The sequence below is a fragment of the Cynara cardunculus genome, assembly GCF_001531365.2.
Source record: "Cynara cardunculus var. scolymus isolate 2C chromosome LG 10, CcrdV1, whole genome shotgun sequence".
In the NCBI taxonomy this organism is placed as follows: Eukaryota; Viridiplantae; Streptophyta; class Magnoliopsida; order Asterales; family Asteraceae; genus Cynara; species Cynara cardunculus.
In genome coordinates this window covers 1,853,698-1,870,744 of record NC_037537.1, presented here as the reverse complement: position 1 = coordinate 1,870,744, position 17,047 = coordinate 1,853,698, and the positions used below count along the sequence as shown (strand labels likewise).

At 36.6% G+C, this 17,047-nt stretch overlaps 1 protein-coding gene across 1 annotated transcript; it reads right to left on the bottom strand.

Moving 5' to 3' along the window:
* Nucleotides 1-1,904: 1,904 nt before the first annotated feature.
* LOC112519004 (splicing factor 3B subunit 2-like) lies at nt 1,905-13,923 on the bottom strand. Its single transcript, XM_025126870.1, has 18 exons — nt 13,642-13,923; nt 10,571-10,690; nt 10,341-10,469; nt 10,171-10,233; nt 9,631-9,738; nt 8,979-9,056; nt 7,223-7,315; nt 6,995-7,081; nt 5,805-5,906; nt 5,271-5,390; nt 5,125-5,184; nt 4,475-4,614; nt 4,121-4,202; nt 3,651-3,709; nt 3,510-3,555; nt 2,767-2,858; nt 2,604-2,673; nt 1,905-2,123 (listed from the first exon to the last, which is right to left on the bottom strand). The coding sequence occupies exons 1-18, from the start codon at nt 13,870-13,872 to the stop codon at nt 2,052-2,054; spliced, it is 1,752 nt and encodes a 583-aa protein (XP_024982638.1). The 5' UTR covers nt 13,873-13,923; the 3' UTR covers nt 1,905-2,051.
* Between the last annotated feature and the right edge of the window lie 3,124 nt (nt 13,924-17,047).

The following is a 17,047-nucleotide window of genomic DNA, read 5'->3' as shown; positions in this document are numbered from 1 at the left end:
ATATATATATATATATATATATATATATATATATATATATATATATATATATATATATACATACATAGATATAGATATATAAACTTGAGATCATGTGAGGCTAAGGGTTTTTCGTAAGACCAATTCTCAACCCTTGTATTAGATCTACAATCTGAACATTCATAATCACAAAATTGTCACCATGCAACTTTAAACCATTAGATCATTAGTTTATAAAGTTAATCAATGAACATAAATTAACTTTACGGGTCTCACGAAAAACCATTTATCTCACGAAAAATCCCTCGGTTTTATTTTATTTCACTTGTTTTTTCTAGCTTTTCACCATCAAAATAACCCGATTCAGACGAGCTCCCACCTTATCCTGACCATTTCCTCCTCATTTGACCTGTTGCATCTTCCCTTCTGTCAACCCCCTGCAACGATCCAGAAAAATAAATCCAAAAAACACACTCGTTAAATCCAGAAAATATACACCGTTTTCGAAGGGTTACATCCACCGTAGTGTTAAATCCATAAAACACCCCAATCCATCGTAGTTTTCATCTGGTTTTCGAGGATTTTCGTAGCTGATCGTATAGATTTGACCAAAAATAATTGAACCTATGTGATTTTTTATGGAAGACGAGGTGTACAAGTTGTGTGAATCATTGTGGAAAATGAGTTCTTCATCACCTGTAACCGTGTTTTTACAGATCTAAAAATAGATTGCTAGAAAGTTGAAGATGTCGATTCAAGATTTAGATCTATTTCTCGTTTTGGATTTGCGTATATTCAACTGGTTGGATATGGTAGTGCTCCGAGAGAGGGGAGGAGGGCGGAGATGATGTTGGCCGGAGAAACCAGAGGAAGTCGGAGAAGGAGAGGACTGTTGAGAACAACTTCAACAATTGGTATCAGAGCCTTCTCACAAGGGATCTGATTTCGAACAAAAGGGTTAAGAGTAAGAAATTCCGATGGGAGATAGCAGCAGTGCAAGGGTCTTTGTCGTTCCAGCAATTCCAAGGTTCGATGGTTACCATCACCATTGGGCTCGATTGATGGAAAAACTTCACTCGCTCAAAGAAAAATTCTATAGATTCCACCCTTTACGTATTTCATCTGCAATGGAATAAAAATTCATTCCTACCCATTTTTTCAAAAAGACGAAACGAAAGAAACCCAAAAAACCTAGGTTACTATATACATTTGCTCCTTGCTTTTGGACTGTCGAACCTCCACCAGCAGTTAATTTTTTCATTATACTGTATTTATAAAATTAACCCCTCCAATTGGAACCAACTGATTTAATTAGAACCGACCGACCATAATTGCATCGGATCAGATTGAAAATTTCAACATCCAATTTGGAACGGTCGGTTCTCGGATGCAGTCTAAAACCGAACCGAATCGATCAACATCCAATTAATCATCCGATGACCATCAAGTTGTTCATCCAACTATCATCCAAGAAATTTATTTTCAAATTGCTTAAATCGAAAATCTTATTTTATGTGAGCCTTTGAATTTTTAACTTCCTCTGTGTTGGTTTTAACATATATTAAAAATGATTAATCAATTTGTATCATTATTGGAGTCCTTGATCCATCAATATAAGGAGGAAAAAACGGGCTTTGCTCTCCTTTTCAATATAACACGAAGAAAGAAATAAGGGTCAAAGTTTAGACATTAACACACTGGATCATCCGTTGGATATCCAATGGATGGAACCGCATCGATCCAATCATCCATTGAATTGGATTGGATCCGTTACCCAATGTTAATCGGATCGGATCGTTTGGCAAAATTCAATATTCAATGGACGACTGGATCAGTTCTGTTCTGAACATACCCACATACATTTTACTATTATTTCAATTGGGATTCATTGGTTTGTTTGGTTTATGTGGTGAAGATGAATAGTATTTAAAGGCACATGCAACCATTTCTGCAAAAATAGGCATCAAAATCAACAATCTAATCCACCTTCGTTAAAAGTGAGCATTATCAAACAAATGTTACATAAAAGTTCCATGTTTCTTATACTACAACATTCCAACATATGATGCTACTTAAAACTTGAAATCCTTTTTCTTCGACTTGCTGTCCTTTTCTTGCATTTTCCGCTTTCTCTTCTTTTCGTTCTGCAAAAGTATTTACGATCACACAATTCCCGAACAAATAAGAATACGTCTGAATCAAATAAGACATGTCTGGCTCCAACAGAGCTCCACAGTGTCGTGTATGGATGCACAAGGCTCGGGCTCTTTCGGCCCTAAACACTGGGCCCGGGCCTTGTAAGCAATGAAAAGGCCTGGGGGTTTTCAGACCAAGGGGGAGCTTCATGGTTGAAAGAGGTCCCAGTTATAGACTTTTCTGGGTCAGACTCCAACCGGGCCTTCAAAAAGAAGTTGACCTGATCGGGATCGGGCTATTTGTGCATCTCTAAAGTGTTAAAAGACTTTGGGTCTAATACGTAATACCATATGAAGATGTGGACCCCGTTGAATCTCGTTCTAAAATATCCCTTTGTGGAGAAAAAGAATGTTCCAACATATATCGAGATAAATGATACAAGTCTAGCAGATATGGACTCGGAAAAAATTATACAAGGGATTACGCACCTCTGCAACCATGTCACTGAAGTCCTCCCTTTGACTACGAAGCTTTTCTTCCTCTCGGGCTTCCTCGTACCTGACAACCACAAGAAAAACATACATAATGATTCTGGTCTTATGCTAGATTGATGTGTCTATGTAATATATGGAAGAGGGGAGCGATACTCACTTGGCAGGCAAGACATTGTCCATGAGCTCCAACTCCTCGGGCTGTAACGAAACGTCAACCTTATCTGTTTTTTGACCTCTAAGCAAATCAACCTGTCAAAAAAATTACCAAAATCATCAACACCCGAATTACCAAACACAAGTACAGAACTGACATGAGAACAAAATGCAATTTGAAAGCACAGCCACTCTACACAGACAGTCCATGCTACCAGATGATAGCCACAGGGTGTAAACCCTAGATCTTCTGAATAACCATGGATGTCTTGGGTCAGCTTACACACACGGAGACTAATTCCATGGGGCCCTGAAGCTCCAGTGGCCCTGAGAGAACTCAAACTGGCAACCAACAGACGGGAAACTCAAACTGGCGACCACCAGACAGCAAACTCAAATGTCTTAACAGTTGAGCTACCCCTAGATCTCATAACAAAGGATGCAAGAACAACAATTTTAGATTTAACATATTTTGTTTCATCCAAATATCTACCTCTATCGTCATATACCAACTTTCTACAAGATCCAGCTTTTTACTACCATATCAAACCCTATGCAGTCTGGAGATAAGTACTGTTATGGAATAATGCTCAAGAAGCTAAATTTGTAATGATCCACAGATTTTGCCGTGTCAACATATTCAATAATTCATCTTTCCTTGATCTGCCCTCACAATCTAATACGAGAAATTAAAAAGCAAAGCATTTCCCAAAAAGACCATGGAAAGGGAAATTTAAGTCCACTTACCCTTTTACCAGATGGCTTGTCCTGAGGGGCACCACCTATCACATAGCTACGAGCAGAAAGAAATGATGTTTAATGCAAAAATTAGCGTAAAAAGAAAAACAGATAAGAAAAAATTTCTGGGCATAGAAGTAAAGTGCATACGTATGTGTTGTTCCAAGCAATGTTCCTGGAGCTATCTTCTCTTCTTTTTCTTCCAGCACCTGTACCAACGCAATAAAATTAAAGAGCAGGTTGATTTCAGTTTGAAACCACAGTATTTGTGTATAACTAGCTGTGTGCCCATGCAATTCAAGGGGATATAAAATTTTATTTTGAACAAGAACAAAAAATGGATGTACTTCCTCATTATAAAAAAAATTATGGCAAATTCCATCAAAATAGTATGACTCTCGACACTACATGTGTTTGAACGTGTTTATCAGTTTAGTTTTTTGGAGTTCAAACACGAAGCTTTAAGAAAACGTATGTATACAGTAATAAGTTGTAAATTAGAATTTTAAAAGATCATGTTTTAATAATGCTTAATAAGTTGTTTCTAAAAGTTTTACTAAATGCATTCTAATATTTTATAATATAGCAACGATGAGAACCCTGAAAACTGAAACACTCACCTGGTACAAAGGTTTTTCAGGTTCTTTCCTCTGCTGCTTGCGAAGGTCAATAACATCTGGAGTCTCAACACCAGTGGGGGTACTGAGGACAGTGAGGAGTGGAAAAGAAGTAAGGAATTTTGTACAACAAAACATATCATGCTTCCAAATCTCAAGAATAACAAGCATGCCAACAAGTAGCTAATATAACTAGAACTTGTAGGTCTATGTTGTGCTTGTGAATGTCATTGTTGTGAAGTTTGTCAACTATCAAAGGAATGAGTGGATGACGAGTCAAATTTGCACTTCCTATTTTATATTTACTTGGACCCTTTTGGAGAGGTATTTATGGACGATAGAAGTAAAGTACAATACCTTGATAGGCTGTCAACTGATTGAATGCCATCCTCCAAGTCCTCTTCTTCGTATTGCTCTTCCACTTCCTCTTCCTCCTCCTCCTCCTCCTCCTCTTCCTCTAAATCACCCCAGTGCTTGGTCTTATCAACTGGCTCTTCCTGAGGTATAGTTTGAGAGAATAATGAGATCATGTGAAGTAAAACCCATGTAATACATTGTCAGAAATAGTTCTGCTCATGAGATTCAGTATTCTAATCAAATGTTAGTTATCTGAAACAAGATTTGAAAAAGGCAGCCATCCAAAACTGCAATATCAAGAGGGACAATTTAATACCTATATTTAGAACTGACATTTATAACATTATAAACTAAATCAAACAGGCCCAGTAAGTTCCAAACGGAGGTGGGGTCTGGGACGGGTGGGATGTACGCACACCTAACCTTCACCCAGGAGAGTAGAGCAGTTGTTTCCGTTATATCTATAACTATAACTTCTAGATACCTGAATTATATTTTGATAATGATCTTCAATACAGAATACTATAACTTCTAAATACCTGAATTACATTTATATAAAATTGTGATAGTACTTTCAGAAATAAGCTTCAATACAGGCATAATGAAGGTGGGAACCCAACTTTCCAACAAAAAGATCAAAATGTGAGTACCTCATAGTTAGGTAACTCTTCTTGTTGTCCAAAAACATCCCCGTAGACAGGACGCCCGAACTTCATCAACAAAGAAGTAAAAAATGAGTTCAGAAGCTAGCACAAATCATGAAGATAAAACACTCTTACCAAACTGAGTTACCTACCTCATCAACAGGTGGTTTGCCCCAACCTCCAGGATGATAACCAAAGCTAGCGCCAGGTGGAATAGGAGCATTAAGACCCGGAATTTTTAAATGTGGATAAGAAGGTGGAGGACCGTATCTCTGCAAATTAAGGTTACCATTAATCAGAATAAAAAAACCACACACTTGACACATGAAGCAAACAAATTCACTATCCTTCTGAAAGATCTCAAGACAAGGATGCATGCTAATTCTAGAAGCATAAATGAATTAAACATTTAAAGAGAAAAGCCATAGATTAACAGAGGTGAATATTAAATGCCGAAGAAAAATAAAAACTAAAAATCAATGCAGAATGAACCAGCACATAATATTCACACTTAAATGCCAAGAAATTCATCATCCTTTGGAAGAATCAAATACAGTGATGACCCTTTAAATCTACGAGCATGAATGAATAAAGGATATCTTTCCAAAAAAGCCCACAAGTACAGCAGACGATTGAAGTACAGCAAATAAAGAACAAACAAAAAGCACAAAGTGCATGCAGCTTACCTGCATGTTAATAAGCCATGGGGGAGGGGCACCGTCTGGCATGCCTAAAGCTTCTTTTAATTCATGTGACAAGGTTCCAGGCTTCATCTCTCTAAGCTTCACCTGTATAACCAAGTAAACACTTGAAGTGCCAAAAAGGGAACATTTTCATAGAATTCCACAAACACCTAGAAGTAAAGGTTAGAAGAGGTACAACCAGTACTGGCTTCAACTATTATTTCTTAATTCATATGATTGAAAAAAACATATGCTTCATAAAACAACAATCTATGCTGTTTTTTTTTATTAACCTGGATATCCAACCCGCTATGCGAGCCGACTAATCCCAAGGCAACCACCTGCTTTGCAGGTAGCCCGGAGTCACCGCATTTGAACCTCCGTGGCCACAAGAGGATTTTTGTTCCTCTCGGCACCGCTATTTAGGACCGCTATTTAACCACTGCAATCTCTTCCAGGGCCGCGAAACGCTACTTCAGCGCTATTGCACCGCTATTAACAGCATAGAACAATATATGTTCTGGTACACACTAGAAACTACTATTTGCAAAACCTGAACTCAGACCAGGTTCAATCCTATGACCAGACAGCTCTAGCAATGCTGTTTCTTTAGATGTCCAAGAGTGAATGCTACTTGGTCCACAAAATACTCATCTGAGTTGGAGCTTAACTTGATAAGCATGGTTGTAGTGTGCATCATATCTAATTACCATCCAACTTCATGTATATACCTTTGAAACAAAAATGGTCCATGATCCTACTACATTTGCATGTGATCTCCTAAATATCTGATCCTCTGTCACCATGAGTTGGTCTATTTATTAATACCTACTTTAGCCAACATAGCCAACAGTGATGATTATTGATGTACTAAAATCTGAGATATTGTTACGGTATTACTACAAAACAGAACAAGCACCTACGACATGATACAATTTCCGGCAAAAAGATTTATGGGCGTCACGCCATATGACATACAACCTTTTCATGAACTACAGCATAGTGGATTAAAATTTCTAGCCACACCCCAATGATAAAGCAAGCAAAAAGAATAGACATCAGGACAAGCCATTGTGTTTTCTTCTGCATAGTTGAATGTTGCATAGCAAGTACTCAGTCACTTGGCATCATCTTTTAGTTTTAATTTTCTCATGTTCACAGATTATTCAAAATAAAAGGTAGTGGCATATTACCTCAAACTCTTTTCCTTCATGATATAGGTCACCATGTGACGTCAACTTTGGCTTGGTCTGGTATTTGAAAAATGCATCATGAAGTACCTGTACCATAAATGGTCATAACAGTTAACCCCATGGACAGAACAGCAAATTTTGCATACCAAAATCATCTTTGCCCAAGGATAAAAAAGAGAGGATCAAGTAACTAATACTTTTAGTTCCAATAAGTTTAAGTGACCAAACCTGATAATCAATATCCATCTTTCCCATTTTTGGTTGCATCCTCTCACGCTGCTTCTGTTTAAGCTTCTTATTGTCCTCCTTTTCAATGTAAGCCTGAAAACAKATGCAAGAAGAMGGTTCAACTSAYCTGTAAAGTATGTCATAACTCRATTTSAAAGTAAAAKCAAAAAGCTAAACATATTATTACTACTTTCTTCAATCATACATCGTGGATGGTTAGTACATAAATTCCAGTTAGGAACATGTTTAAATACAAAAATCTGTTCATCAGATGAAAGAAACAATGATCTATCTTCAGTTGCCTTGCTTACAAGAATCCTTACAGCTTATCCTTATATTTTTGGTAGAAAGTAGTGTATTTGCCTGAGGCAGTAATAAAGTTGATCTATATATTAGAACTATGAACAAAGCCTTTCTGCTTGCAAAGCTAGGCTGCATATATGAGCAGATTTTATGCTCCATTATGGTGAAAAGCTCTGCATTGAACCACTGTTTTATGTATTTAACCATTTCCTGTCAAAAGAGACCACAGTACAAATTACTAAACCAAAAAAAAATATTAGGTTTCACCCTCAAAATTAATGCAAGACCGAATCCATGGTTCCAAATATACAAAAACTAACGTCCTAACCTGCCAATATATGGCTTATACACACTAGTGAAGTGGACATACTAATGTTTAAAGTAGATTACTGATGGCTGACCACAGGCCAAAAGGTAAAAGATTTGTGGGAGAAAATAGAGAAGACACCACTATCAGAGGAAAAAGGGAAACCTCTTGAAATATTCCTACCCTCACTGTGTGCATTTACCAAGATGCGGCATAATGAGAGATATAGCTAGACTGAGATTAAAATGGATGGAAATACTTGAAAAGGCAACGAATAGGATACACCACGATATTTGCTTCTATACCTTACTTGTGAACTCTCCAAGAAAATGAAAAGGCAATGGATGAAGAAGAAAATTGTTTCCTGGTTTGCAAGTTTAATGAGAGAAACAAAAATGAGATGAGAGAAATTTAAGGCCTATGTTCTTTAAAAAATCGTCATCTCAGATTGAGAAGAAAATGAAAGAACAGAAAATAAATAAAAGATATCTTCCTGCAATTCAAGAAGACGTCTTCCATAAAGCAAGAGTCAATCTGCAATCCCAAAAATTTTGTTCTTTTCTCCACTACATACATAGAAGAGGAAAGAAAACGCGACTTCGTTTTCCTTCTCTACTATTTGTACAGTTCACTTTTGACATCACAATGAATTCAAAAAGTTATTCTCAGAAAGAAACATCTTGTTAACATCTCTCAATAAGGAAAACAGAAAACATGTTCAATGAACAGGAAAGCTTTTCCTGAACTGACAAAAGGAGGGAGAAGATAGTTTAAACTCCTTTAATTAGTTTCTTTTCTTTCACAACTCATGCTTTCCACCTGCTCTTTTCCTCCCAATATGGTGTTAGATAAGAGTAATGCTATTCGTGTTTCTGCATTCACCTGAATGCAATTTATGCCAGCACCTTTGTATCTATAGCCCACTTCAGCTGCTTTTGCTGATATAGAATAGATGCTATTGCAGCAGTACAAGAAACAAGCATCCAACTTTCAAAGCTAAAATGTCAAAACATTTTTAACAAGTTCAACTAACTTCTCTAAACTCTACTCCGAGAGGAAGAGAACACAAATGCATTTAACAGAAGAGGAATATGTAACTTAAAAAACCCATTCTTGCTAAACAAGGCAGGAGTCGAAAGATCTTACTTGTCTAATTTTCTCAATCCCTGTAGCTGCAATAAAGTCAGGAAGTTGAAACGGTTGCTTCTCGATACCCCGCTTCCCCTGCCACACGATTCAAAATATGATGAGATCCATATGAATCAGTAGAACAAGACAATAAAGACCTGAAGTAGAACATTTGTGAATGTCCCGGACACTCAGAATCAAAAACAGCTCAGACATTGTTAAAGAACTATACTACGCTAGCGCACTGCTCAGTGCATAAAGATCTGAAATCCAAAGCAAATTAATCAGAATCCAGCATGCACACACTACAAGAGTTTAAAACATCTAGAATGCAAAGATAAGTATCCCAGACGATTATTATTTATCATTATATGGCATCATGCAAGTGACTAAGTCCCAACCCACAAAAGCCCGTGTATTAAAAGAGAAACCATTTAATGGTTCCCTTTGCAAAACACCTACATGTCCAGGCTCCAAGATTGTCACAGCCGCTCCCCTGCAATAACCACATATATACATATAAGACAAACCTCATCAACTTATCTTTCATCACCCACCTCCCTAAACCCTTATTGAGTAAAAGCATTTGCTCTCATATGAAACAAGATATATACACCTATCAATGCAACTTATTCTGACCACAGCAATTATTTCTTAGATGGTGACACACCTGCAAAAATTTCCTTTTCTGACACCAATGCCTTGGCACAGGAACAGTATTGCGATATGATTTGAGAAAAACCAGCAACTTTGGATCAGCTGAGGTAGCATCCCACACCTGACACTCATAACAAGTTATTAGACAATGATGTTAGTACGAAGCAGCAGATAACAAGAATGATATGCGTAACAGCAACACACTAATGCATTAAAAATAGTTGAATACAACAAGAGATGTGATTACCAAATTATTCATGATTGGACTATCAAGTGTTGAAGTACATGTTAAAAAAATATCATATCGGGTTTGGTAGCATCAAACACAGAGAAGAAGTTTTTCCAAGTTCAATGCTCGCAAGTGAAAACAATTCAGAATGCAGAAGGTGCTTCACTGACAAGCAACATGTATCCACCCTAAAGGCGAGAAAATACTAAATTGCGCAATAATTTTTTATAAAATGGCAAACAACCATGGCCGACGCAAAGGATATGAAAATCTCAACGAAACAAGACAAGGTGCTGAAACATAGAAAACTAGATTGATCCCCACCTCAACTACATCTGGCCTTGTACTGATCTGCTTCAGTTCAGCAATCTTCATCCGCCGTTGAAGCTGGACAAGGATGTACCCCGAGGTAATAAATTAGCATCAAGCTAATGAATTAATTAAAATATGACAAAAATATCCAACCAAAGATAATAAACACCACAATGTATAACCTTTTTCTTTTTATTAGAGACGCCACCTTTATCCTTTTGTTGGGCATCTTGTTCTTCTTCCTCTGAATCAGAACTAGCTTTCTTGTTTGATGCTGCATTGGCAGCAGTCTCTTCATTCTTGTCGTTTTCCTGAATCAATTATATCAAAAAATCAATGGATGGGGTCCAAATAACATGAATACAATCATTACAATATCAAAACGTGAACAAAAGATAGGACCCCTTTTTACCTCGGAGGGAGCCGTTTCCTTAAAAGTAAATTTCTCGAAGACCTTTCTGAATTCATCGTCTAAGTAACCATCAAGTTCTGCTTTTTCTGGAATGTACTCAACTTCAACTTGCTCCACAACCTTATATAAAAAGCAAGGGTCAAGAATAATAAGTCAATAAAGGGTTTAGCATCCATGCAAGGTGACTTCAGATGAACAAATGATATCAATATAAGCCTCGTCTAAATTAGCATTAACCAAAGAACCACTCAAAGTTAACCACAAGGGTGGTGCCTGACTGGTTTGAGCTTGGGCTCCAAAGATCAAAAGTGTCTAGAGGTTCCAGGTTCAAATCCAAGGAGGAATAAAAATTTCCTTGTGGCCACAGAGGTTCAAATGCGATGACTCCGGGCTATCCGCAAAGCAGGTGGTCGCCCTGGGATTAGTCGGCTCGCATAGCGGGTTGGATATCCAGGTTGATCAAAAAAAAAAAAAAAACCACTCGAAGTTTATGCTAAACAACCAACTTGTAATCCTAAGCAGGTACTACTCTATAAGCACTTTACTATCATGAAAATAACAGTCAAGAAGTAGAGGTAAGGTTTGCGTACATCTTACCATCTGCTCTATATGGGATTTACAGGGCTTATTTGGTTTAGTTCGGTTTTTTACAAAGGAATAACAGCAAATAAGTAAGAACCAACATCCCTCTTATTCATGAAGTAACAAACATCATGGAAGTATCAGCCTCTGTACATGCAAGTAAAGCTAAGCTATGAAGATAAGACAATCACCCAATGTTGCAGGTTTACTGGTGCATGATACATAGACAACAATATTTGACAACTTAAAAAATAAGGTAATATGGGTGTGTGAGGATTAGATGGAAAACTTAAATAAAAACAGAAGTACTAAATCAATAAAAAGAACAAAACATCCGCATAGTTTGATCACAAAAAAAACAATGCCGAAAGACATTGGATAGAAACTTAAAAAATACAATAACAAATCTAGTCTAGTGCATGAACATCCTCATCATGCCCAACAGTCATAAAATGAACTTAGTTGTTCCTTTGCCTCCTACCACTCTTGTGTTGAACGAAGGGATAATACTAATGAATTTACTTTAGCCTTGATTAAAATTTAAATTTGCTAACTTTCATCTCTTTCATTCCAATTTGTGAATTTCTAATTCATAAATTTTCAACCCTTCCCTTCTTTTATGAACCTGAACTTCCCATCCCACATCCTCCTTACCTATAGCAACAGCTCGGTACTTTCAAAGCACAGAACCGGAAGTACATAATATTAGAGTTCATGGCGTGGGAGCCATTCCCCTGTTTCCTAGCTATCATATAAAGTAGAGTTCTCCTTTTGCTCAAGCTCCAATTTGGATGGCCAAAATCCCTTTCCAAGTTCATAATCTCAGGATAATATTGGTTAGCACTTCCGAAATTAACTGTGTGCAAATATGAATCTAAGAACCATTAATGCAATAAAAACAGGTCTGAAACAAGCTCAAACCAGAGCTTAAACTCATAAAACTTAAAGAGAGGTTGAAAATGAGCCTAAATAAGATTTATACAATCAATATTTGCTACAATGGATCTACATTTAGTTTAAGTAATTCATCATGTTCACTCCATCCAAAAGATAAATGGCATTTGACAATTTCTTGGATACTCTTCCAAGAAATTCGGTTACCAGCTTTTAGCAGATACGGACATAAGATGATATACATTAATTTGAAAGACTGACAACTAATGACACACAATAAGGATATTTTTTCCGTAGTCAACTCCATAGCAAATAAGACTTTCAGCGTTAATGATTTTTCTAATTTGGAAAGTATGTCATTTACTTTGTCATAGGCCAAAAGAACATATATATATATATATATATATATATATATATATATATAGCTCTTCTTACTTCCCCAGGCCCCAACATAGATGAATTTCCTTGTTTGATTTTTGCAAGATAAACGATAGGTTCCATCTGCCAAAATATTTTATTAGTCAACTGACTAATCTATAATTGCAAACAATTTTTAATCCATGGAGTACTTCTATGACACCTCCTTCCATTACTTGAAAACCACCAAAAACTAATACATTGACTACAAGACAAAACCCCCACGAAGGAGTGTCCTTGATTCCTTGATATTATGCCCATAGTCAACTGAATAATCTGTAATTGCAAACAATTCCTTAATTCCTTGATATTATGCCCATAGTCAAACAACTCATGATTCCATTAAGAGTAATGTATCATTTACTTTGGTTGAAACAGACCAACCGGCACACAACATACGAGTTTCCACATAAATTAGGCATGCATATATTGATTTATAAAAGTGTATACATGGTAGCAGCACGTATACTTGGTAAGGGGGATTTGTGATACAATGTTATGAAATAAATAAACCCCAAGCCAAATCTAAACAAGTTTATCTCATGACCATCATATACAGAGCATAGTTATTGAAATTGACTCTAATAAATTGCTAATAAATTGACTGCCTCTTTGTTCGAATGCAAATTACAAAATCCAAAATATCAGTTTGTATATTACCATCAAGCTTAATTCAAACCTAAACTTGCTCAGACCACTTCAAAGAGCAGCTCGAGCTCAATGAGTTTCACATACCTTCCAAAAGACTGGATATATGTATCAGACATTATTAAAATCTAGAACCACGTACATATTATTTTTATCAAGTGCCATCTTGTGACAAGAGTTACTTCAAGGTTTTGCACCCAACTGTTTTGGCCCAGATTTCACTGATCCAATAAATGCATAGCATAATTCGGATTTTGGAAAACAGTAACTACAATCCTAATTCAAGTTTACAAACTCTAAGTCCCAAACAGCTAGTACACATTGATACTAAGTGCAGTCATTGGAAACCAATCAAGATATCTAGTAATTCCCAAAATGCAGTGGTAAATATATCGCAATAATGAACTTAAAACCCGAATTCATAACAGGTCCAAGCATAAGAAAACCGACCAAATTTTTAAACAATAGAAATAATTAGAACAAGAAAACAAGTTACCAAACCCTAAGACGGAAATGGAACGAGCCAATACCTTCTGAGGATCGGAGTTCTCTTTTGCATTATCATCTCCGGTAACAGAAGCATCAGTGTTGGTATCTTCTCCTACTGCGGACTTGTTTTTCTTCTGTTTCCGCCGCCTCCGACGGCGGTCGGTTTCTCGTGATTTCTTCGACGCCTGATTCATATTGGTCTGATGGTTCACACCGCCGTTAGGGTTAAAGGACGGAGTCCCTAAGACGCCGTTGGCAACTTCGGCCGTCATCGGAAATCAATTAGGAATACGGTGGCGCCGGTGTGGTTACTGGAGGAAGACGGTCGAATGCGAGATTTTGATGCAAATTTATATCCTATTCCAGATAGACAAGAACGCAAGTTGGGTCGGGTTGGTGGGCGGGTCGGGTCATTGGGAATTTGGTTGGGCCAACAGTATCTGAGCCATATGTACAAGTTCTGAACGTTATTGGGCCTCATTTTATGAATTATTCTGGGTTAATATTTGAATAATTATTTTTTTGAGAAAAAGTAACCAATCAATTTTTTAAGGGGTAGATTTGGTATGGTATCAAGTTTTTTATCCAATACTGTGTACAAACCAATTAGGGGTCGTTTACCTAAACACTTACCCGGTAAACGCTTACCTGTAAAATTCAACAGTATCGCTTATTTACCGGGTAAGATTTTATTCACCAAAACGCATCGTATGCAACAATTTATCCCAGTAAGCACTAACCATGGTAAGAGTCGTCGCTCTCACTTATCTGGTAAGACTCTCGATTCTTGTCTTCGCTCTTACCGAGTAAGATTCTTAGGTGGCATTTGTTTTTTAAGATGAGCTGAAATCTGAAGTCTTATTTCACTTCTGATTAATAAGAGGTAGTGCTGAAGTCTGAAATATGAATCTATAAGACTGTTTGTTTTTGTAAATTGACAAACGTCTGAAGTCTTAAATCTGAATCAATAGTTTGTTTTCATAAAATCAAGTGGAAACATTTTGCAAAATTCTCTTAATTTTCATAAAATTCTCATTGCCGAAACTCATCTCAACAATTGTTTAACAAATGGAAACAGTTAAAACCTTTTGGATACCTTTCAGACTTTCGACATTATCAGGAATGCCGCCGGTGAGTTTGTTTGTGAAAAAATCGATACTTTTGTTAGAGGATATATTGTCGATAGAATTTATTGTTTCATATTAATCTTCTAAGCTAACCTATACGTACAAAAAATATACACACGCACACACACACACACACACATATATATATATATATATAGAGAGAGAGAGAGAGAGAGAGAGAGATCTAGAGAGAGAAGGTGGGGGTGTGCATTTCACATGAGTGATGAAATGATGGTGGCGTCCCTGGTGGAGAAAGAGCAATAGCCGAAGATAATAAAAAAAAGGTTTCAGAGGAATTAAGATATTAGTTTACCTCTTATTTATTCAGACCTTATTAAGTGATAAGAGGCTCTGAAAATAATAATAAAAACAAACAGTCTTAATTACAAAACGTCTGAATGAATCAGATATAAGTGGTAATTAAGAGCTGAAAATGAAAAAACAAACAAGACCTTAGTCCTTATCATATTCATCCGGCAAAGTAATGTGACTTTGTAAGCACTTAATTGGGTAAACGACACCTAGTTAGCAAAGTTTTATACCATATACTAGTCAATCGTATCCGGTACAAACTTAATTGGTATCATCTTTTTTCGGTTGATACATGTTGGTATTGATTTTGTACCAATTTCAAGTTACATATATGATAGCTTGTGCTTGCAGTTTTGTTCAAATTTCAAGTGTCATTTTGAGTTTGCTGATAACATATGTCATGTTTAAGGGTATTTTACAAGGAATAAAACTTGCAGCCTTCAGATGCTCGAATAAAAAAGTTAAAGTTACGTTAATTAATATTCAATATATATATATATATATATATAATATAAAAACTAATAAATAATTAAATAAGTCGGTACCATGGTACGATAATTGTTGCCCTTGTCGTTAAACACGCAACAAGGTTTAGTGCCGATCTTTTCATGGAGTCAGTGGTCAAGATAATAAATTGCGTTATATCGAATTCAAGCACGTGTCAAGAATATACCACTCAAATAATTCAATTTAAGCTAAAAATATATGGACTAAGGGGCCGTTTACCAAACGTTTATCCATGTAAACGTTTATCAAGTCATATTACCTTACTGTATGAATATGGTAACGATCAAAAATCTTACCCGGTAAGGGTGAGACAAGGACTGAGACTTTTACCCGGTAAGTGAGGGCGACGATTCTTACTATGGTAAGCGCTTACTGGTAAACTATCAAGTCACATTACCTTACGTTGTGTTTTTATATGTTTTATCATCAATTTAATTGTTTTGTTTTCAATCTTGATCTTCAAATCATTCATTCATTTTTTCGTCTTCATCACTCTGACATATTTTATCTTTCATCACTTTTGTAGTCTTGGTTTCTAGTTAGTAGGGTTTTTGCCACCGTGACTGTCTAATAGTTTGAATGGACGCATCGGATTCGCTTGGTGAAATCTACATTAGCGATGCTTTTGTAACTGAACAGTTTTTGATGGATTCAATGGCGGGTTTTGCTTTGTGTAGTGGCTCTAAACGATCTGTTAATGATGAAGAAAAGAGCGAAGGCAAGGACCGAGAGTCGTTCATGAATATGCTTTCATGATCCTGTTTCTAAAGTGTTTCATGGATTTGAAATTGAACCATGCTTGAACCGTATATCTTATGAAACACGGGTTTATTGGAAAAACAACATTCTATTTTACATTATGATGCAAGTATCATGAAACACTGTGCGTTTGTGAGATTGAATACTGTTTTATTAAACAATTTAAACTACTGATTCATGAAGAAAAAAAAAACTAATTTTACAATCATGAATCTGTCACTTAAAGAAACAACTTAAACTATTTGGTGGATGCATGTTTCATCAAACAGTTGTGCATTTTAAAAATTAAAGATTGTTTCATGAAACACAACTCTAAATGAACACATGCATCCAAGTATCCAACAATGGGTATACGGACAGTTGATTCCAAGAAATACATATTCAATATATGTGACCCATTTCATCGAACAGTTGGTATGCATGATTTGGAAACACATTTATGAAACACTATACCGGACAGTTGATTCCAAGAAATACATATTCAATGTATGTGACACATTTTATCGAACAGTTGGTATGCATGATTTGGAAACACATTTATGAAACACTATACCAATTAGAGATGGCCAAACGTAACCGGCCCGGCCCGTAACTGACGGAGGCCCGGAACCGAGCCCGGCTCAAGACCGTAACCGACCGGGACCGGTGGTAACCGGTTATGGACCGGCTGTTACGAACCGGTTATTGTTTTTTAGAAAATCTTGGACCGGAACCGGTTACGAAACCGGTTATGGGCCCGGCC

Coding starts and splice junctions, on each gene's coding strand:
- LOC112519004 (XM_025126870.1), bottom strand. CDS start 13,872: ATGACGGCCGAAGTTGCCAACGGCGTCTTAGGGACTCCGTCCTTTAAC. Junction 10,470..10,570: donor AGGAAACGGCTCCCTCCGAG/GTAAAAAGGGGT, acceptor TAATTGATTCAG/GAAAACGACAAGAATGAAGA. Junction 3,710..4,120: donor CTGAAAAACCTTTGTACCAG/GTGAGTGTTTCA, acceptor GCGTTGGTACAG/GTGCTGGAAGAAAAAGAAGA.